This window comes from Psittacula echo (assembly GCF_963264785.1).
Source record: "Psittacula echo genome assembly, chromosome: 24".
NCBI classification, from domain to species: Eukaryota; Metazoa; Chordata; class Aves; order Psittaciformes; family Psittacidae; genus Psittacula; species Psittacula echo.
In genome coordinates, this window is record NC_137759.1 from 5916415 (window position 1) to 5937574 (window position 21160).

Below are 21160 nucleotides of genomic sequence, written 5' to 3' on the forward strand. Positions count from 1 at the left end.
GATGGAATCATTATGACTCGAGCACAGCGACTCAGGTTTCTGCTGTTAATAAAAACCTATTTTTACTCTCCTGGTAAGTAGGACAGAAGGAAAGCAAGAGGCAGAGCTGAAATACAGCAAAATAACAACACCAGTTGCTGGAGAGACTTCCAGGCTTTCTCCTTTGAAAATGCTCCTTTTAATGGCAGTCATTCTGATCTTATTTGTCAGGATGCTCCATCCTCCTTGGATCCATGCTGTTTAGTTTGGATCCCTGCAGCTCCGGTGGCTGTGTTGGCTCCGCTGCCCTGCGCTGGCTGATCCTGCCATTTGCTTCCTTGATGAAAGCAGCCTCCCAAGGCAGGGAAATGAAATGATGGGATTAGGAGTGCTGTGTGCCATGCACATCACCAAGGAAGCCAGGCAAGGGCCTTGCTAAAACTGCTAGCCAAAATCTGGTCCTGCTGAGCCAGGAGCAGGGCTGACCTTTCCCTTCACTCTGGTGATGCCTCTTCATGAACCAGAGGTGGAACCTGACCAATCGGATCTGAATGGAACATGATTCCTTGCATGGTGTTGACATGTGATTAACCAAAACACGTTTCCTTCTGAACCTTCAGGCTATAGGGGCTGCCTTGCTCTTTCCTCCTGCACGTGGCAGGATGCTGCTATCTTCCTCGCTTTAAAACTCAATTGCTACAGAGAAAAGAGTTGAAAGGTGCTAATTGTGAAGCAGGTCTCTGGATGAGGGTTCACTCCTCTGAATCCAAGCTGATTTGTCCCAGTAGCTACATTTTCATCTCCTAACTCTTTGCTTTGGCTGGATAGTTTTGTGAGAATGCCACTGGTTTTTCAGGCAATGTCAAAGCAATGTAAGGCTAGAATGACGTTAGATTTACAGTTCTCCTGTGCAGAAGGGGCATCCAAGCCTTCCTTCCTAAACAGAGTTTGGAACTGGAGCAATAAAACCTGGCTGGCTCAGGGAAGGGAGTGGGATGTGTTGGGGGGGGTGGGCTGGAAGGGCAGGTTAGAAGTACCCAGGACTGAAGGAACTTCTGTTCCCACCTGCATTCAGAAGAAAGGATCCCATGCAGTATTCCAGCAGTGCTTCCAGGAAACTCGGTGCCCACGTGCAGCACTCGCAGATGTCCCAGAGACAGCCTAGTACTGGACCCCTGCTAGAAAGGGTGGTAACAATGCAAGAGTGCACCCAGTTGGCTTCTGGGTTGCTGATGTGATGCCTGTTAGTCTCTTGAGCTGGTTAAGAACAGCTTTCAGAGCTGATACCCTTTGCTGGGCAGATGGTAGCACTCTGGGTTTAATGGTAATAGAAGTCCCCTGAGACAGAAGTGGGATAAAAAGATAAAGTAGAAGCGTTTCTGCTGTGGCCGTGTGGAAACTGCCTGTTAAAGGAGCTCGGGAGTAAATACCACTCTCTTTAGACTAACATGCTGCAAACTTTGTTGTCTTGTGCTGGATTAGCCTCAGCTTTAAGAGAGAAGTTCCTTCTGCTTGCTTTAACGCTAAATCTCAGAGCTCTAGCAGCTCTGCTGGTGTGTTTTGACTCATCGAGGGTCTGGGCCTGAGTTGGTGATGGGGAAAATGTTCCTGAGCTCTCTTTCCAGGCCCTGAGCTGCTCTTTGTAGATGCAGGTGTCCCTATGGCGCTGTCAGCAGGACACTCACCTTTCTTAACACTCTGCTCTCTTTTATTCTACATTTAAAAACCCTGCAGTGCCAGAAAACCATCTAGGAAGCTTTCCATAATGAACCTTTGAATGTTGGGCTGGAATGGGCCCCTCTCGTGGGGTGTGGGGTTTCTCTGTGCCTCCTGGGCAGTGAAGCTGTGCTGCTGACGTCCTGCTCTTGGCCTCTTTGCAGTTGGTTTCGTAAGAAACACGCTCAGGCAGAGGCTCTGGTGCCCATTCCTCCCAGCCCAGAAACAAAGGACCGGTGGAGAAGTATGACGGCGGTGCCTTATCTGGAAGATCTGCATGGCTACAATGAGGAAGAAGATGATGACTTGTATGACATTGAAGATGATATCATCTACACTCAGGACTTCACAGTACCAGGTAGGACAGAATGGAACTGGGATGGGTAGGGCAGAAGTGGCTTGTTTTCCATCCATTTCAAGCTTTTCAGGAAAGGCCTCGAGGTCCAACTAATCCTCTTAGCAGCGGAGGAGACTATTGATTACTGTGGGGTGAATCACACCTAGTGAGTAGCTGTGATGCTCCGGATGCCTCCATCCTTTATTTGATCAACCAGGATGCCCCTTCCTGTGCATTACCCATATGCCCATTTCCTTCCTTCATCCCATAATAGCTGCTCCTCCTGGACAATGTTGTTTAGCACATTTAATTCTTTTGCTAGACTGAGTTATTTTGGAGCAGAGCCCTAAAATGACTCAGTGTTCAGAGGAGATGGCACATGTGGAGAAAGAAGGCTGCTTGTAGCCTTACACTGAGCTCTTTTTTCTGCTCCAGCCTTGGTAACTATCTACTTACAGATTTGCTTCTTCCTTTGTTAGGGGTTTCCTGTTGTTTCAAGGTAAGCCAACCAGTAAGTACAGGGGGGTGTGTGGTTTTAGCCATGCAGCTCTTACAAAGAGGTGGTAATCAAATAGCTGTTCTTCGGCCTCGCTGTTCCTGTAAGCCATGTTGCTGGTGAGGGCTGAAGGGCATGGCTGTGGTGAGACTCAAGACAAAAGCTGCTTGGTTTTAGTCATCACAGCAGTGCTGTGTGATCAGGGCAGGTTCTTTGTTTCCCTGCCTCCATCAACAGAACATGAGTTGTAGATTAACTGCTCCAGCCTGGTTCAGTTGTTTTGGAGGGCAGGTGTCAAGTGCCATTTGTAGGGAAGCTGATGGGCTCACCACCCCGTGTTAGAAGTTCCTGTGCCCGACCTTCCCTTGTGATGAGGAGAGCCCTGGCTTCTGTAGTTCAAGCCTGACGCTCAGACTTTCTTTGGGCATCAGCCCCCAACAGGGTCCAAGCAGATCTGTCCGTGGGTCCAAGGGGGAGCTGCCAAGATGATGATGTCTCAGCAAAGTGGAATCAATCGGTTCCAAGTGCTGATTCACTGGTGGCAGTTGGGGAATTTATAACCCATTCTAATAGAAGGAATGTCCCAGTGCCAGCTGGGTGACCCACAGAGCTCTGTTCTTTGCTCTCTTCTTACATCCCATGGACTTTTGTGCTAGAATCTGATCAGGGCCAGGCCTTTCCTCATAGCTCAGTGGAGGCTTCTGAAGGGAGGGATCCTCTTCAAAAGGCTCATGGAGCACATACTTGATTGATGGGGCCCTTCTAAGTGCAGAAGCATGAGAGATGAGAGCTTACCAGATGCGTTCTCTGTTGTCAGGGTTTGCTGTTTCCCTCTGCAAGAGCTCTCACTGGAAACAGTCTGTGCATAAGTACCCAAGACATGATTCTGCCAAAGTGCCGGGGCTGGGAGCCCTGTCACAGGCAGTGGGACCTGGGCACAATGATGAGGCTTGAAAATCCATAATCAGCATCACTTACATCCCTCTCTGATGTTGCATTTTCCTTCCAAACTGGCTTCAAGAGGTGGAAGGTTCAGTTGGCCTGCGTGTAAGCTCCCTTGGAGGGCCAGATGATAACCTCTGTGATCTGTTGCTCTTAGTGCTTGACTGTCTCTCAGGCAGCCCAAGAGCAGAGTCTGTTACTGCTTTCTGGGTGTCGGTCTAGAGAACAAGCTTGTGCATCTCTCTAACCGTGCTCTGTTGCTTCCCTGTGCGTTCCCAGCTGCAGAGGAGGAGGAGGAGGAAGTTGAGGCAGGGCTTAGCTGACAGAGGAGAGCACTGCGCAGCCCTGCAGAGCTGTTTGGAGAGGAAGCCGTGCTCCCACCAGCCGTGAGTGCAGAAGAGGAGAGTGAAGCTTAGCCTAAGCCCCAGAGCCACTGCCCTCTTGGGCTTCCCTTGGCCTGAGCTAATGGCAGTGGCTGGAGAGTGCAGGATCATCTCCTTGCTTCCCCCAGGGCCCTCCCTATCTCCAGGACAGTTGCATTGTTTCCAAAGCAGGTAACTTTGTTCTGCAGAGGAATCATTCCTTAGCTTTTGGGTTTGTATTTTTAAGCAGAGGGGCTCAATGCACTGTAGTAAGATGGTTCGTGATGGTTTGTGACCCCTTGCAGAGTTGGGTTACTGGTGAAATCCAGCCTGTTCCTGCAGACCTGCCCCACGAATGGGCTTGGGCAGAAGATACGTTCCTCCCTGTTCTCAATTCTAGTTGAAATGTTCTGTTTCTTTTTAGCTTCCCCAGTGGGGATGAGCCTGCCTTGCTGCCTGCTTTATGGGATGTAAAAAGCAGAAGCTTGGGCAGACTCCCCCCAGCAGTGGTGTGTCCAGCAGCCCAGGATGGAGCTGCCCGTCCCAGCTGCTGCTGAGAGTCTGGAGCTCTTAGTGCTGTGGTTGGCTGCTGCACATGCTACTGCTCCCCCAGCAGCCCTGTCTGCCAGTGAGCTGGATGTACCCACACAGGCAGGTGACTCTGATAGTGGGAGATCATCTCCAGAGCAGCACTACCAGCTATTGCGTACTCTTTATGCAAACAGCAGTATTTAAACCCAAATAAGACCTGTCATTTCAGAAATGACAGGCAAATTACTGGGAGATGTTTTAAGTTCTCGTAATTTGTGCTGTTTCAGAGGGATTAAAGACCTAAAGATGAATTGTGGCCCCATAAACCAGCACTTCCCACCTTAGTTAGCCAGGGTGGGTGGGCTGGACATGACTTTGGTTTAACTGGTGCCTTTTGATGGGTTTAACCTTTGGGTTGTTTCAAGAGTTGTTGCTGATGGCTTAGGTAGAGAGCGAAGTGGCTTCTGCATGTCTTCCTCCCAGCCCTCGGGTGTTACAGACTGAGCTGGATGGGTCCATGAAGGGTGGATGGAGCTCCCCAGGGAACCACCCTGAGCAGGAAGAGGGTTTCTCTGTGCTGGATGTTCTCGTGCTGCTCCTGTGCAGCCGTCACTGCTGGGCCCTGGCTTAGGGAGGTTGTGGTTGTGACAGATTCCCAGGTCTTGTAGAGATCCCTTAAAATAAGGCTGTTGACCAAAGGGTAAGAGGAAGGAGGGAGATGGGGAAGGAAGGTGCAGTTTGCAGGTTCAGTCTTTGTGGTGGACAGAAATCCCTCACCAGAAGCAGAACCCTCCTGAGAAGCTCCTGGAGGAGCGGGGTGAGGGGGGAGCTGTGGGTACAGCACAGGGAAGGATAAATGCTCATCTCTTTACTCAGGTCTTCCTGCAGGATCCCTTTGAACTCGCTCAGCTCCAGGCCCCTGTTACATCTCAGAGACACCCTATGACAATAAAAGTGTCAAACCCCTGTGGATTCGGTTGTGGTTCTGCTGGTCAGCGAGAGCGGGAGTAAAGTGACTCATAGGTGGGCGTTGAGGAGGGAGGAGAAGGAACCTCATTAAATCCTGCAGAGGAAGAAGGGGCTGGGGACTATGCTTGTATATTAAGGGGTTATTTAAAGACTCCTGCAGACAGAGCTGGTTCAGGGGTGTTCAACACCAGGGGAGCGCTGTGGCCCCATGTCCTCTCCAGAAGGCTCAGCTCTGGGAGATGCAGTAGATGGGTGTAATCATCTTGTGCCCCTTTCACATTTAGAAGGCTGTGCTCTGCTTTTTCCTCCCTGCCATTAACCCCTTCCTGCTTCCAGCGCAGGTCTCCTGCGGAGGCTCCATCCTTTGCTCCCTCAGCTTCTGTTTGAGGCTGTCAGGCAAAGCCAGGGCTGGAGGCTTTAGGTAAAGCTGGTGCTTGGGGAGGTGCCTTTGAAGCTGCAAGTCACAAATGTGTGTTTATGCCTGACAAACGCAGCGACTCCAAAAGCTCTTCATGAGTTTATAGCAAAGCCTTTTCTGTGCCTGAATGAGCCGGATGGAGCCATTAAGAAATGTGAGAGGTGGTGAGGATGCACACGCACGCTCCCGGTGCCTCTCTCAGCCTCCTTTTATCCCTGTATTTTTAGCAGCCGGTAATGGCAAGGTAGGATGTAGCTGTTCCCCCAGCCAGCGCTGGGTCACCGGCTTCCTCGTGGGCAGGCAGTTGCCAAGACTTCAGCCCGTGTTGAGTTCTTATTTTCATTAATTTGAACGTCAGCAACTGTCACTGGTGAGGAGGTAAAATTAGCTCGTGCCCTCCCTCCGTGCTGTGTCCATAATAGACTCGGGGAGCTGTGCTGAGGCAGAGCGGGAGGAGGGAAGAGCCGCACAAAAGGCAAAGGAACTGTTTGGATGTGTTATTTCTCTCCCTCCCCAGCCAGAAATGGGAATTGACTTGGCCCGAGTTCAGCTGAGGAAGGGAAGGACGAGCCTCCAGCTCTGCTCCAGTGGGGTTATCTGAGGCGCTGCAGATGGGCGCTGGGATGTGGGGACAAGAGGAAGGACCCTGTGCTCGGGGTGGGGGGTATGGCCTGATCCATGCTCTGGGTCCACTGTGACCAGCAGGTCCCACTCTGCTGGAGCAGCTCATAGAGCCCGGGCCTGCCCCGCGGTGGGATCGGGAGCGGGTCAGTGGCAGGTCCAGATGTGTCCAACTGGTGCCTGCTTTGTGCTCCTGAGCCTTCCACCTTGCGGGGCCTTTCCAGAAAGCCCTGGAGGTGAGGACATGCCCGAGGTGCCTCCCTGCTCTGTGGGGAGCTGTGCGAGGAGCTGCATCCCTGTTTGTGGGGAGCTGCAAGGCTGGACACCCCCCGGGACACTGCGGTTGCCCCCGGCTCCGGCAGTGACACACTTGGGCGCACGTGGAGCATCAGGTGAGCAGCAGAAGTGCCTGGGTCAGGCTTGGTGGGGCTGTCAGAGGAGCCTGTGCCAGCGCTTTGCTCCAGCCTCTGCACCAGTGAATGAGGCTTTGCCAAAGCTGGGCCCCTCCAGGCACTGGGGCCGTGCTCTGTGCTGCAGCCAGGCTCCCTCTGCCTCCACTGCTTCAGGCCTTCGAGAGGAAGGTGGGTGCTGAAGGTGACTTTGAACAAGGTGACCTCCATGGCCCCTTCTCTCCCTCCTCGCCCACCGAGGATGTGCCATGTGTATCTGTCAGCGCAGCGCAGGGATGGAGGACGGGATCCTGCAGCAGTGCCAAGGCGGGATGCGGCGAGGCAGGGGAGGGTGCAGGGGTCTGGTGGACCCCCAGAGGAGGAGCGTGTCTCCCACCACCCATCCCCATGTGTGTCCCCCTCCTCCCTGAGCAGTGGGGTGATCATTGGCGCAAGTGCGGACGGATGACGCTGCTCGGCCTTGGCAGGGAAAGGATTGAGCATCCTTTAAAGAAAATTATACATAATCGTCTTACAGCCTTCGCTTCCACTCACCCCTCTGAGTCATAACTGAAGGGCCCTGGAGCATGACGTTCCTGCTGGAAGGAAATTGCCTCGGCTGGATCTGGTTTGGGGGGAGATGGGAACCAGCCCCTGCCTGTCTGGGGATGCACCAGTGGGAGCAGGGGGCCAGGGCTGAGCTGGGGGGTGAGTGAATGAACCCGACCCCATTGCAGGAGATGCCTCTGGAAATGGCTCTTTGTGTGCTGAGTCACGGAGCTGCTCCGGAGGGGAGCGGGGCTGATTTGAGGCCGTTCTCCCACCGGGGGGTCCCCCATAGTGCCCCCAGCCCCTCAGGTTTCCTTCTCCCTCTGGAGCGCTGGAGGAACAGGGCTGCAGCCTCTGCTCCCTCCTCACCCCTCCCTGTTGTGCTGCCCTCGCAGGCGCTGGAGCCGGGCTCTGATGTCCCCCCCGGAGCAGCAGCGTTCCGGGCGATGGGAAGGGGCGATGCTCCGGGGCCTCACCTCCCTCTTCCCTTGCAGGGCAGGTGCCTGAGGAGGAGGCAGCGGCGCAGAATGGGCAGAGCCGCGGCCGGGGGCTGCCCAAGCCTGTGTGCATGAACGGGACGGAGCCGGGGCAGCTCAGCACCAAAGCCAAGAGCGAGCGCCGGGCCAGCGCCTCCTCCAACCCCTCGCGCAAGGCCTGCTCTGCCAGCAGCAAGATCCGCAAGCTCTCCACGTGCAAGCAGCAGTGAGGCCGGGGCCCCTCGCTCCGCACAGGTAATGGGATGGGGGGGACACGTCTGAGCCAGAGGCAGCAGGAGGGGTGTTCTGCAGCCCCTGGGGTGAAGAGGGGAGAGCTCTGGGTGCTGAGCATCCCTCTGCAGATAGAATCGTGGAATGGTTTGGGTGGGAAAAGACCTTAAGATCATCCAGTTCGAACCTCTGCCATGGGTAGGGATGCTTCACACTAGACCATGTTGGCCAAGGCTCTGTCCAACCTGGACTTGATCACTGCCAGGGATGGAGCATTCACCCCTTCTTTGGGCAGCCTGTGCCAGCGCCTCAGCACCCTCACAGTAAAGAACTTCGTCCTTATATCCAACCTTGACACACACGTCCCTGGCACACAGAGCCGGGAGCCTCTGCATTGTGAAGGGGGTGCAGAGCCCAGTGGGGACCCCCCTGTGCTCCCCATTCTGCTGCTGCCTGGCTCTGCTCTACCCTCTCCATGTAAGCTGCTGCCTCATCCTTCCCCCCTTGCTGGGCTGCAGTGTCAGGACAGCCCCTTTCCCTGCCGCGGAGCCCTCCTGGACCCATGGCCATGCCCAAGCCCCTTCCCCTCCTGGGGAAGCTGAGCATCATCCCTGCTCCCCCCTCCTCCTCCTTCCGGCTCTTTCCAGGGCTCCACATTCCCTGTCCCTTCTTCCCACCCCTCATTCATGAGTGAGCCAGCGATGACTCAGGCCCTGCGCTCGCCACCCCCGGGCTCTGCTCGCGCGTCACGGCTCCGTGGGGCTGAGGCTCTGGATCCGCCTGGATCACGACCAGCTTTGTGGTGTGAAAGAAGCCAGAAATAAAGCGCGTTCCTCCCCCTGCAGCTGTCAGAGCTTGGCCCCTGTGGCAGCTTCATCTTTAATTCATGCCTGGCAGTGACTCACCTGCACGGGGACCTACTGAAGCCACAAGCAAATGCCTCCGTTCTGGGTTTCCCGGCGGGATCAGGGGCTCCTCTGAGAGGTTCCCAGGGTTGGGGCCTCCACTGCAGGTGCCCAGAGGTTTTGGGAAGGGAAAGGTCCATGCAGGCTGCCTGAGCCTGGGTTTTGCACTGCAGGGATGGCCGGGAATGGTTGGGAATCCCCAGCTCTGCCCCAGTAGTCAACACCTTAAAGCCATTGACAGAAGCAGCGCTTCGTCTCCTTGGCACAAGTGAAGCTCCTTTGGCTGCACTTTCCCCTTGGGATTTGCTTCCTGGCTGCAGGAGCAGGTGGGGGTGACATGGCCGAAGGGCTGGGTGCTAGGATGGAGCTCCGGGATGGAGCGAGGACCCCGGGAGCCCCTTATTCCCATCCACACGGTGCCATCAGGAGAGGGAGACCTGAAGAATGGTGCAAGCTGCCCATGGTCACATCGGGCCCTGCACTCACTGTAACCCCTCTGCTCCCCACAGCAGCGCCCCGGGGCCAGCCCCTGTCCCCCCCTCGCCCTGTCTCTGCCTCTCTCCTGGCGTGGACTGTGCTTGTGATCCAAAAAGAACCCAGAGGAACCCAACCACGGCCCCGTCCCTGCGGCCCCGCTCCTGCCTGGACCCAGGACCCGACGGTGGCCAGCGCCTGCTCGCCGTGGGAGGATGGATCCCGGCTGCTCTCCATCACGTTGCCAATCGAGACTCAGCTCCTGGTTTGAATTTCGGGGTGGGAGCAGCGGGGCCGGGGCCCCCCTGGCTGTGTAGAAGTCGTGCAAAGCCATTGCCGTGCACTTTATGTTTTAGACTACTGTTATATATTATATATTTTCCTCTTTTTTTTTGGTTTTTTCTTGGTTTTGTTTATATTTGCGGTATATTTAGAGATTCCTACACATCGTGATGTGTGAAAATAAACCAGATGAGGAAAAAAAACCCCAGGTATTAAGACAAAGCAAAGCTCTATGAAACCTGCATGCTGTAAAGGGCTCGGGAAGGGGTCGGGAGCGGTCGTCGACTCTGTTTTCTTTTCCTTTTTTTTTTTTTTTCCTTTTTTTCTCCTTTTTTTAAGAAAACCACAATAAAGTGCAAGCAGCGAGGTGGGGTTTGGTCCTCTCCTTCCTCCTCGGCCTGGCAAAGCCACTCCTCTGGGGTGATGTGGGGCCGGAGGCTCCCTGCCCTCCCCAGCCAGCCCCTGCCCCGCACGGAAACAAGCTCAGAGGAGGCACACTTTGGGGTGTTTTTTGTCTTTTTGTCTTGTTTATAGACTTAAAACCACCGAGTTGGAGCTCGAGTTGGTGCTTTGGACAGAGACTTGGCAGAGGGAAGGAGCGACCCGGCCTCTTGACTCGCATGCAGTTGGGGGGCCGAGGGGCCCTCCCCGTCCCAGCCCCCCAGGGAACAGGTAACGCAGTTGGGGAGTTACTATTGGGTTTTCCCCCTTTTTTTTGTACCCATCCTTTGAAACACAAATAAAACCCCACTAAAAAGCAAAGCCCCCCCCCCAGGAGCAGCCACTGCCTCTGTACCCATCAATACAAATCCTCTGAGGGCCTGGAGCTCCTGCGGAGGGCAGGGGGGGTGCGGAGCACTCGGGGGTCACCCACGCTTGGCTCTTGCCCTTTACACCCAAACAGCCCCCACCGCTATTGGGGGTGCTTTGGAGGGGCCCAGGGCTCGTTTCGCCTCCCCAGCCCTCGGGATGCTGCAGCAGGAGCCTCTCGAGCATCCTCTTGCCCCAGCACAGCCACCCCAGTGTTTCCAGTTTAGATCCCAGGATCCCTGCAGAACTGGGGGGGGTGGGCTTGAGGAGGCGACTCCCCCCCTCCAAATAACCGCCCCCCCCCTTTCCCACCAGCGTGGCATTGCGATGGGGGGGGGGGGCACCCAGCTCTGGCCCCGTCCTCACCGGGACATCCCGGCTGCACCGGGGGCATTATTGCTTGTGAACACCGGAGCACGGGGGGAGCGCGTCTGCTACACAGCTCTGCCGGGGCCAGGACCCCTCGGCTGGGCTCAGGGCTTATCCCCTCCTTGCTCTGCTCCATCTCAACTCCCCCCCGGGGCCCCGTGCCGCTGCCTGGCGCCTCGGCCACCCCGCGCTGCCGGACCCCCGCACCGGGGGGTACAGCCAGGGGACCCCGCGCATCCTCCTGGCCCTGCCGTGCCGGGGCCGCCCCTCCCGCGGTGCCGCCGGGGGCAGCAGGAGGGGATGGAGCCCCGAACCCCTGTGCCGGGGTCTCTCCCCCTCGCGCTGGGCCTTAGACAGGGCTGTGGTCGGGGGGGGCGTCGCTGGCCGCCACGGCCACCGTGTGCTCGGGGCTCCCTGCCGCCTTCCTCAAGTGCCCGTAGAGCCGCTCCTCGATGCCGCCCGTGATCTTGTCCATCATCAGCTCCGAGCCGGAGCCCAGCCCCAGGCACCTCCCGGGGCCGGGGCAATCCCCGGGGGGCTCGGGGCCACCCTTGGGCTCGGGCACCGCCTCTCCGGGCTCCTCCACGATCACCTGGATCTCGGGGTCGGGCAGTGCCGGGCCGGGGGGGACCCCATCGGCCGCCTCCGCCGCCTCCTCGTCGCCGGCGCTGACGATGCGGGGCAGGGGGCTGTGGAAGCGGGTGTCCAGGGGGTAGTTGGCGCTGTCCCCGCGGCGCAGCGGGGTGCGGTGCCGCTCCAGCGCCGGGTAGCGCACGCCGGGGTCGCTGTACTGCTTCGTGTGCTGCCACTGCTTGCGCAGGTGAGTGCGGGAGCGGTGCTTGCCCCGCAGCGGGGACTCGTCGAACTGGGGGTCGTGGCGCACGAAGGCGTTGAACAGCGCGTCCGTCTTCTCGTCGATGCTGTAGTCCCGCCGGGGCAGCGCATCCCGCCCCGGGAACATCTGCCCATACGGGGACCAGGCCAGGGGGCTGTGGGGAGGGGGGGGTCCCCCCCCAGCCGCACCCCGCACCGTGCTCCCTTCCTCCTCCTCCTCCTCCTCTTCCTCCTCCTCTTCCTCCTCCTCCGGCTCCCGGCCCTCGAAGCTCTCGAAGATGGTGCCTTTCCGCCCCGCGCTGGTGAAGCAAATGCGCTTCTCGGAGGCCGTCTGGTCCTTGGAGGGCCCCTCCTCGCCCCCCCGGCTGGGCGCCTCAATGGAGGCATAGCCGCTGTCCATCTGCAGCAGCTTGCGTGTGCCGGGCTCCGACTCCTCCGACTTGGGCCGACCCCAGAGCTTCTCCTCGGGGCCTTCGGCCTCATCCAGGGAAGAAGAGGGGCAGGGGGGGAAGCCGCCGGCCGAGGAGACGCTGTCCCCGCCGTCGCTGCGCACCGAATCCTGGTCGTTGCTGCGCTCGGAGGAGGCGTAGAGCTCCAGCGAGGCGCGAAGGCTCCAGATGTCGTGGTAGGCGCTGGGGGGCTCTGGGACCCCGGCCTCGCCGGGGCTGCCCTCGCCTGGCTCTAACCTGCAGGCACCACCCCGGCATCACGGCAGGGACGGGCATGGACTCAGCGCTGTGGTCCCCATCACCTTCCCCATGCACCCCCCGTCCACCCCGCACTAAAGCCGCTTGAAGGTGGGAGCCCCCCCCATGCTTGGGGTCCCCCCAGAGCCTTCCCGGTCCCCCCCCCTCCCCGTCCCCTCTATCTACTGAAAAATACCTGCCGAGAGAGGGTGGGGGGCTGCCGGGGGAGGGCAGGAAGGGGCCGCCCGCGGGGTGGAAGGCCACGTCGTCTGTGCGGGCGATGTACTGGATGATGTCGGTCTGGTGGGGGTCCCGGTCCTCCTGGTCCATGCTCTCGCTGGCTGCCCGCTGCCGCTGGAACTGCCGCCTCTTGGGAGACCCTGGAGGAGGGAGCCCAGGGCAAGGCTGGGGGGGCCGGTTCCATCCCAGCACGGCCAGCGAGCCCCGTGCCCAACCCCATGGGGCAGCTCCCACCTCTGGTGTCCAGGCTGGACGCCCGCTGGGTGCTCTCCAGCTTCCACTTCTTGATCTTGAAGTAGGGGCTGGCCCCGTCCAGGCTGGCGTGGCGGCGCAGGCGGGTGAAGAACTGCAGCACCGTGCCCTGCGCGGGGGCCGGGGGGGGCTCCCCGGGGCCGGCGCTGCCCGTTCCAGCCGCCTTCCCGCTCCTGGGCGCTGCTGCCAACTGGGAGAACGCGGGGGGGGGACCGTGAGGGCTTCGTCCCGCTCGGCTGATGCACAAATGTCCCGCGGGGAAGGGGAAGGGACAGAGCCGGTTTCTCCACATCCTCTCCACATCCTCCCCAGGGCCCTGGCTCCAAGGAGCCCCAAGTGGGAATGGGGGGGGTCGGGGCAGCCTCGTCCCCTGGCACTCACCGAGGGGCCCTCCCCGGAGTCAGAGGAGGCGGCCGGGCTGGCCTGGGTGAAGCTGGTGTCGGCGCTGGAGTTGTAGGTGTCCCCGGGCAGGGCCGAGCTGGGGCACACGGCGTGGCTGGGGAGCACCGGCTGCGGCAGGGCCTCGGCGGGGGGCTGCGGGGCAGAGAGCGCTCAGGGGGCTCCACACCAGAGCCCTGCACCGGATCCTCCGGTCCCTGCACCCAGCGATGCCCCAAGTCCCCCACCCTGGGTCCTGCCGTGCCGCCGGGGCTCACCTGGAAGATGGCGAGGCCGGGCTTGGCGGGCGGCAGGCGCGGGGTCATGGCCAGGCTGTTCTCACTGGACTCGCACTCGTGGATGGTGACGATCTTGAGGGCGGGCGGCGGGAGGTGCAGGTGGGTCAGGCGCGCGTTCTTCAGGTGGTGGAAGTCTCCCTCCGTCAGCGTGTACCTGCCGGGCACGCAGGGTTAGGAAGGGGGACCCGGTCCCCCCCCCAGGCTCTCCCTTGCCCCAGCCCGGAGCTTCACCTCCTCCCCTTCTCCTGGGTCTTCTTGCCCTGCTCGAAGAGCGCGGCCTCGTTGAAGGACACGCGCCGGGCGGTGGAGGAGCTGGAGGACAGGAACCGCTCGCTCTCCACATCGCGGTAGCTGGAGGACGAAAGGCAGTCGGGATCCTCCACTTTGATGGTGATGTCTATGGAAAAGGGGGTGTCAGTAACCAGGGACCCCCACCGTGGTGCATGCCAGCATCCCCAGCTGAGGCTGGGCAAACTCACTGCACCCAAGGCCTCAATGCCAACCACCCAGCTGGGTGTTGGGCAATGGGGGTGTGTGGCCACCCCAGCACCCAGGAGAGGGGGGACCCAGGAGCTGCTTCACCCCCACTGGGGAGCTGCTGGTGTTACTGGTAGGTGGGTACCGGCGGGTTGCTGTGATGCTCACCCTGGGCCGGCTGCGAGTCCTCCAGGTAGGTGGTGTTGGTTTTCTCGGGGTCATCGCTGGCTCTGTTGGGGGACGCAGGGTCAGCAGTTGCCCCACAGCAGCTCCCCCCCGTACCCCACATCACGGCGGTGCCCACCTGGAGTGCTGGCGGTCGGCCTCGCAGCACCGGCGGCAGATGATCAGGATGCTGGAGAGCAGGACCAGGGTGCCGCCGATGAAGATGGAGAGCAGGGCAAGGAGCAGCACGTACCCATCCTGCGGGGACACCTCGCCGGGCACCGCCTGCGCCAGGCACAGGGGCTGAGCCGGGAGGGGGGGGTTCACAGCCCAGCCCCGGCCCCACCGGGGTGTGGGGCTGACGCCCTCCCCAGAGATGCTCCTGCTCCCCCGCCACCCCCGGGCCTGCTGCCGGCTCTGGGGACCTGCCTTCACCAAGGCAACGGCAGCCGGGGGGCCCCACACCGAGCAGGGACAGGGACAGGACCCCAGCCCCAGCGCGGGGGTCGGTGCCTGCACCCCGCGTAGCCGCACTCAGAGCATCTCGGGGATGCAGAGGGCATGGAGAGGGGTCACCCACCCCCGGGAGCGGTGGAGCAGGGGGGTGACAGCCGCACGCAGACCCCAGCCCCACGGCGACCGTGCAGAACCCGCATCCCCCAAGACCCCCCCAAGCCGGGACCCCAGCGGGGGCAGCGCGGCCCTGCTCACCGTCGCGCTCTCGGTCGCGTTGTCCCACGGTGTCGGGTCATCGCTCATGGTCCGTCCCAGCCCGAGCGCGTCCTGGGGATGGGGGAAAACAGCGGGAGGTGCCGGGGCCGGGCCGGGGGTGGGGGGCGGCGGGTCCTGCCCGGCCCCGGGGCCCTGCCCGGCACCGCGGTGCTGGAAGGACCGGGAGGAACCGGGAGGGAGGGACCGGGAGGGAGGGACCTGGATGAAGGGATGGAGAGAGGGTGTGGTCAGGAGGAAGGATGGAGGCGCGGTGGGATGGAGGGAAGAGAATGGAGGGATGGGGAGGAGGATGCAGCGCCCTCGCCCCCCATCGCTGTCACCCTGCGCCCAGCCCCGGCTTCCCGTGGGGCACAGACCCGCGTCCCCGCCGGCAGCCGGAGCTTCCCCCGTGGTGGCCGGGGCTGTGCCGGGGGGGGAGCAAGCGGGAGCTTGCTGGGAGCAGCTCGGGGCACTGAAGGCGGGGGGGGGGGAGGCGGCAGGCGGGATCCCGGCGCCTCTTGGGTCTCTGGGTCAGCCCAGCGGCGGCTCCGGCACCGGCAGGGTCCGAGCTGCCGGGGGGGAGACGGGGGGGGGGGGCGATGCCGGTGTCGGGGTCGCGCCACTGGAATCCACTCAAAATCAGGTCAGGGAAAACGGTGAATAGAGCCTCGGCCCGGGGGGGAGCCGCTGCTCGGGGGGGCCCGGCCGGCAGCGAGGGCCGGGGGTGGCCACCGGGGATCGGTACGCACCCCTCGGAGGGATACGGGCTTGTTCTAGGGGAGACCCCCCCCCCCTGCACCGGCCTTGGGGCACCGCCGAGCTACCGGGGTGTTGCAGGGTGACGTGGGGTGATGGGAGGCACCCCGCGACCCCCGGGGAAGGAGAAGGGGGGGTCTCTCCTCTGCCCCCCGCGCTGTGCCCGGGGCACGGGGGGAGCCGGGGCCTGGCGGGGGGCGGCCCCTGTGGGATGGGCACCCATGGATGGGATCCCTGCGGGCACTGAGGCGGGGGCTCGGGGGGGGGGGAAGGATGATGGATGAAGGGTGCCCCCCCGTTCCCCATCATGGAGGAATCCCGTCTCCATGGCGACTCAGCTGGAACAGCGCGGCCATTGTCTGGAGGGGCCAGTCCCCGCGGCCTCGGGGCGGCCCCGGGCCGGGACACGGACACAGACACGGGGGACTCGGGCCGGGGGACGCGGCGCTCCCGCACGGAGCGGAGGGGGAGGGCGGGGTCTGCGCCCCACAAGTGCGCGCATCCCATGGGGCCGGGGGGGAGCGGAAGGACCAGCTCGGCTGCCCCCGGCTGCCCCGGCCCCGCCCGGGATGTGGGATGCAGGCAGGGATGCTCGCAGGGATGTGGGGTAGCAGCAAATGAGAGCCCCACGGGGCTGAGAAGGATGTGGGGCAGGGATGCGGACAGGGATATTGAGTAGGGATGCGGTCAGGGATGTAGGGTAAGGATGCTGGCAGGGATGTAGGGTAGGGATGCTGGCAGGGATGTAGGGTAGGGATGCTGGCAGGGATGCAGGAACCCCCAGGACCTCCACGCGCGGTGGGATGTGATGGGCTCTCCTCGGCCGGGCCGGGTCCGGGTGTCGCGACAGGGGCTGTCGCGAGGCGGCGGGGCCAGACACTCACCTACAGCCGGGACCGGGGCTCCATCGCCGCCGCTGAGCTCGGTGCGGGGCGGCCCCGGGATTTATGAATGAACCGGAGCCGCCCCCGCGCGGCGCGGGCGTCACGTGGGGACAGGGGCTGCCCCGAGCCCTGCCTGTACCAGCCCTGCCTGTACCAGAGCCCTGCCTGCCCCACAGCCAGCCCTGTCTGTAACGGAGTCCTGCCTGTACCCAGAACCGTGCTTGTATCAGCCCTGCCTGTACTGGAGCCCTCCCTGTACCAGCCCTGCCTGTACCCAGAGCCCTGCCTATACCGGAGCCCTCCCTGTACCAGCCCTGCCTGTACCCAGAGCCCTGCCTGTACCAGCCCTGCCTGTACCAGCCCTGCCTGTACCAGAGCCCTGCCCGTACCCGGAGCCCTGCCCGTACTCGGAGCCCTGCCTGTACCCGGAGCCCTGCCTGTACCCGGAGCCCTGCCTGTACCGGAGGCCTGCCTGTACCAGCCTTGTCTGTACCGGAGCCCTGCCTGTACCCGAAGCCCTGCCTGTACCCGAAGCCCTGCCTGTACCCGAGCCCTGCCTGTACCGGAGCCCTGCCTGTACCAGCCTTGTCTGTACCGGAGCCCTGCCTGTACCCGTGCCCTGCCCGCACAGCCCCCTGCCGGCCCGGGCGGGTCTCTCTCTGGCACAGGGGGTTCCGGGTGATTCCGTTCAGGATCTCCCACCCGGCCTCCAACAGCGGGCCCCGGAACTACAAATCCCATGATGCTCCGCTGCCCGCCCCGTGCGGTCACTTCCGGGCGGCGAGCAGCGCCCCACGGACGGTGTAGTCCGCGGCGCGGAGCACGCCGGGATCCGCGCTCGGCGTCACGTGCCCCGTGCCCCGCCGCCCGCCCGTGCCCGCCGCCGCCGCCATGTTGGCCGCCCGCCGCCTCGCCCCGCTGCTCGCCGCCCGCCCGGCGCTGCCCCGAGCCCGCGGGTACGCGGAGCCCGCGGCCGGGCCCGTGCCCATGGCCTTCACCTTCGCCTCGCCCACACAGGTACCGCGGGCCCCGCCGCGCCGGCACCGACCTTGGCCCTGACCTCGGCAGCACCCGGGGCCCGCGGGGGCTCGGTCTCGCTCCGCTCCTCTCCCGGAGCCGCTCCCGGGTGTGAGGCACTGCCGCAGGCGGCGGGGGCTGCGGGGCCCGGGCACGGTGCGGGCCGCGCTGCGGGGACTGCGGCACCCGCTGCCATCGGAGCGGTGGCGGCAGCGGCTCCCTCCGCTCCTGCCGGGCTGCTCCCGCCGCCTCTCGCCCGCTCCCGGCTTCACGTCTCCGTGTGCCACCCCCCCCATCGCCGGCCTTGGAGTCTCCTTCCCTGCTCTGTTGCTAGGATCCAGCCCTGCTCTGTCCCGGTGTTAACGCTGCCCCCCGCATCCCTCAACACCCAGAGTCGCGGGAGTCATCTCCGTCCTTCCCCTCCATTCCCGGTTCCCACCCGCTCTGCTCTCCCGTGTTCAGGTGTTCTACAACGGGGCCAACGTGAAGCAGGTGGATGTGCCCACGCTGACCGGCTCCTTCGGCATCCTGGCCTCGCATGTCCCCACCCTGCAGGTCCTCAAGCCGGGGGTGGTGACCGTCCACGCTGAGGATGGCACAGCCACCAAGTACTTCGGTGAGTGATGCTGGGGAGCTCTGCCCATCAAGGGGTGCCCTGGTGCGCTTCTGCTTTGCCAGGGTCAGGATCTGCCCTGGGAGATGGGGCTCAGTGTGAGGCCATTGCCTGGGTTCAGGTGTTTTCAGTTCTGGTCACCCTCTCTAGGGGCATCTTTTCCTTCCAGTAGGAAAAGAGTCCCCAAGGGACCTGGGGAGGTGCGGCAGGAGGGTGTCAGGCTTTGGGATCGTGGAGGTTCTGGGATGAGCTTCCCGATGCTGTCCTGTGGTGTGATCCCAAAGGAGGCCCGTGGGGCAGCGCTGCCTGACCCGGTGCTGCTCTTGTGCCTCCGCAGTGAGCAGCGGCTCCGTCACGGTCCACGCGGACTCCACGGTGCAGGTGCTGGCAGAGGAGGCGGTGACCATGGACATGTTGGACCTGGCTGTGAGTGGCCTCTGTCGGGCAGGCGCCGGCAGCCGGGCTCCCTCCAGGGGGGATTTCTCTCCCTGTGTTGGTGGTGGTTGTCTCAGGAGCTTCCTGTGGCTGTGGAGAGCACGCCCGGAGCCAGGGCTGCGCCTTCACCCCCTCCCCTGCTTCCCCATCGCCCACTCATCCGCATCAAAGGGGCTCCTCCTGGTGAACTCCCCACAGGCTGTGGGGAGAGGAAGCTGTGCAGTCATTACCCCTTGCCCAGGCCACTTCCCTCCCTCACACAGATGCTGATCTTGCCCCTCCCCAACCCTCTTTAGTCTCTAAACCAGCTTTTCCCCTGCAGGGCCTGTTGATAAGGTATCTGCAGGCAGCCCAGGGTCTGTGGGGCCCCTGCATGGGGCTAGTAGGGCTCTGTAGGACAAGCCTCTTGTCCTGCTGTGGTCTTTGCATGACACATTCCTTGTGCTTTTGTGTTCAGACTGCAAAATCAAACCTGGAGAAGGCTGTTTCAGAGATGGCTGCAGCATCCGATGAAGCAGCTAAAGCAGAAGCTCAGATCAAAGTAGAAGCGAATGAAGCCCTTGTAAAAGCCCTGGAGTAACTCAGGTCAGTGTCACCGGTGTCCTGGCTGGGATCTCTGCAGACCAGTTCCTGTGCTCCGGTGCTGCCCAGAGGGAGCTTCCTCTCACAGCAGCTGGGTCTGGGGAGCAGTGACAGCAGAGCTGCCCTTTGCTGTGGGTGTCAGCTCCATGGGGCTCACCCTGCCCAGAACAGCCCCGGTGCAGCGCTGGGGAGGCCTCAGGGTTCAGCCTGATGTCAGGGGAGGCTGCTGGGGCCTCACTGCGGCCTCCAGGTCACCGCTGGGAAGGGCAGCTCAGGGGCAGGCTGATGCCTGAGGCCCCGGAGGGAGACCAACAGGCGGCCTCTGCCCTGTGTGTGCTCCCTTCCACTGCAAACAAACAGCTTCTGTCTTGGGGTAGCAGGGCCAGGCCCCTTTTCCTTTATGGTGCCTTATCCTTCCTCTTCCCCTGTGCTGGCAGTTGGGAGGCTGCAGGGCTGTGCCTGGCTGGTGAGGCACCAGGAGCTGCTCCAAGGGGCTCTGCAGGGAGCAGGTTCAGTTCTCTGCTTCCTCTGCTCTGGCCTAGGAGAGGTCTGGGAGAGCCCCTGCCTCTTGGTTACTGGCAGTGGTTTAAGAGCCCTTGGATCAGAACCCACCTTAAAACCGATCCCACTTCTCTGTTTTGCAGGAATTCCCCTGTGGATGTAGAGAAGGCCCAGACTGCCCCGCTTGTTCTGGCTGCCGTATTGTACAGATGGTTTGGGACAGACAGAGGCGGACAGAACGCTCTGATCCATTAAAAGGAAACGTAATCCCATCTTGTAGCGTTTCACCTTCTTCTGAGATGCGAGTTGCAGCTCGTACTGCTCCAGTGGCTGCGTGCTCAGCGCTGGCTCCTGCCCCGTGCTGCGGTGCAGCTGCATTCCCATTCATGGGAGATTCACCTGCGGGAGGTTGTCAGGCTGATTTTATACCCCTCTGCTTGTGCTGTCAGCTACCTCCACCTCAAATAATCCACCTGGACAGCGGGATTACAGCAGCAGGAGGAGGAGGAGGCAGCATCCATGGGGCCATGCAGGTCTGTGCCAGAGTCTTCCTGCACCATCCGGCTTTTGCTCCGTGACCCAGCTCCGTTGCCACAGGAATTCGTGTTTCTGGGCTGTTTCATCATGGTGCTGCTTGCAGCTGGACAGCAGCTGCCCAGGCTTGATCCCGTTCCCCTGCGCTGCATCTCCACCGTGCGTGTGGCACACAGAGCAGGGGAAATCTGCTCCCACTCCTCAGAAACAGGCTGGGTGCAGGGAGGGAAGCAGATGCTGAGCGTGGTGGGAGGCTTTCCCCACATCTGTGCGTGGTGGGGGGCTGGTAGCAGCCCAGAGGAGGGAGGCAGTGCTTGCATGGCTGTGGCCAGCTCACCCGTATGGCTCCATGGGATGAGTGGGCTTCAGTGAGGAGCTGGTTCTGCCTGTGCCAGGTGCCCAGGATGGGGTCTTGCCAACAGCACCGGCTGCTGTGAGGTTCCACACCCGGCGCTGGGCTCCCCGTAGGGGTTCCGGGTTCCCTCTGCAGTGCAGACCCCAGTGCGGGCTCTGCTGGGCACACAGGGTCCCTCACCCTGCTCTAATCCCTGCAGCGTTCCAGCGCCTGCAGGGAACACACTTTGGCTTCCCGGTGTCCGCAGCCGCTCCGCAGAGGGCAGCAGGTCCGTCCTCCCGTGCTCCTGGACATGGCTATTCCGGGTGCTGCCACCCAGGATGTCATCTTGGCTGCCTCCTCCTCTCTGCTCCGTCTTTCTCTCCCCCCGCTCCCAAGTGATCAAAAATAGCGCCTGTGCTGTTAAATCTCTCACTGTGGCTCATTAAAAGCCGCCGAGTGCCTGACGCTGAGGCTATTTGAAGCTCAGCCGACTTCCCAGCTCCTGAGCTGCTCCGGTGCCTGTTTCTTCCCCTCCTCTTCCTTCTCTTTTAAAGGTCGTGCGTTGCTCCGTGCATAAGCAAAGCCTCCGAGTCGGCGCGGGTG

The 21160-nt window shown here is 61.7% G+C and overlaps 3 protein-coding genes across 4 annotated transcripts in view; 2 read left to right on the forward strand and 1 right to left on the reverse strand.

Annotated features, from left to right (window-relative positions):
• Positions 1-10044, forward strand: part of STK11 (serine/threonine kinase 11) — a 34837-nt gene extending 24793 nt beyond the window's left edge. The window contains exons 8-10 of one of the 2 annotated variants that reach the window (XM_080634066.1): positions 1860-2053; positions 7804-8040; positions 9434-10044. In XM_080634066.1, the coding sequence (XP_080490192.1) occupies positions 1860-2053; positions 7804-8015 (406 nt within the window). In that variant the 3' untranslated portion in view covers positions 8016-8040; positions 9434-10044. Of the gene's footprint in view, positions 1-1859; positions 2054-7803; positions 8041-9430 lie in introns of both variants that reach the window. The other variant, XM_080634065.1, reaches the window with a different exon arrangement.
• A 1161-nt stretch (positions 10045-11205) lies between these two features.
• CBARP (CACN subunit beta associated regulatory protein) lies at positions 11206-16758 on the reverse strand (the record flags this gene model as incomplete). Its single annotated transcript, XM_080634185.1, has 10 exons — positions 16539-16758; positions 14899-14970; positions 14327-14472; positions 14191-14252; positions 13777-13942; positions 13525-13699; positions 13250-13402; positions 12851-13058; positions 12573-12756; positions 11206-12376 (listed from the first exon to the last, which is right to left on the reverse strand). Exons 2-10 carry the CDS (start codon positions 14944-14946, stop codon positions 11206-11208), a joined length of 2313 nt encoding a protein of 770 aa, XP_080490311.1. The 5' UTR covers positions 14947-14970; positions 16539-16758.
• A 595-nt stretch (positions 16759-17353) lies between these two features.
• ATP5F1D (ATP synthase F1 subunit delta) lies at positions 17354-19958 on the forward strand. Its single transcript, XM_080634301.1, has 5 exons — positions 17354-17555; positions 18018-18171; positions 18506-18594; positions 19061-19188; positions 19830-19958. Exons 1-4 carry the CDS (start codon positions 17430-17432, stop codon positions 19181-19183), a joined length of 492 nt encoding a protein of 163 aa, XP_080490427.1. The 5' UTR covers positions 17354-17429; the 3' UTR covers positions 19184-19188; positions 19830-19958.
• Positions 19959-21160: the final 1202 nt, after the last annotated feature.

Excerpts from the sequence above, each read along its gene's own strand:
- ATP5F1D (XM_080634301.1), top strand. The coding sequence starts at position 17,430 with ATGTTGGCCGCCCGCCGCCTCGCCCCGCTGCTCGCCGCCCGCCCGGCG. Across the intron at positions 18,172-18,505 it reads CACAGCCACCAAGTACTTCG|TGAGCAGCGGCTCCGTCACG; the intron begins GTGAGTGATGCT and ends GTGCCTCCGCAG. Across the intron at positions 18,595-19,060 it reads TGGACATGTTGGACCTGGCT|ACTGCAAAATCAAACCTGGA; the intron begins GTGAGTGGCCTC and ends TTTTGTGTTCAG.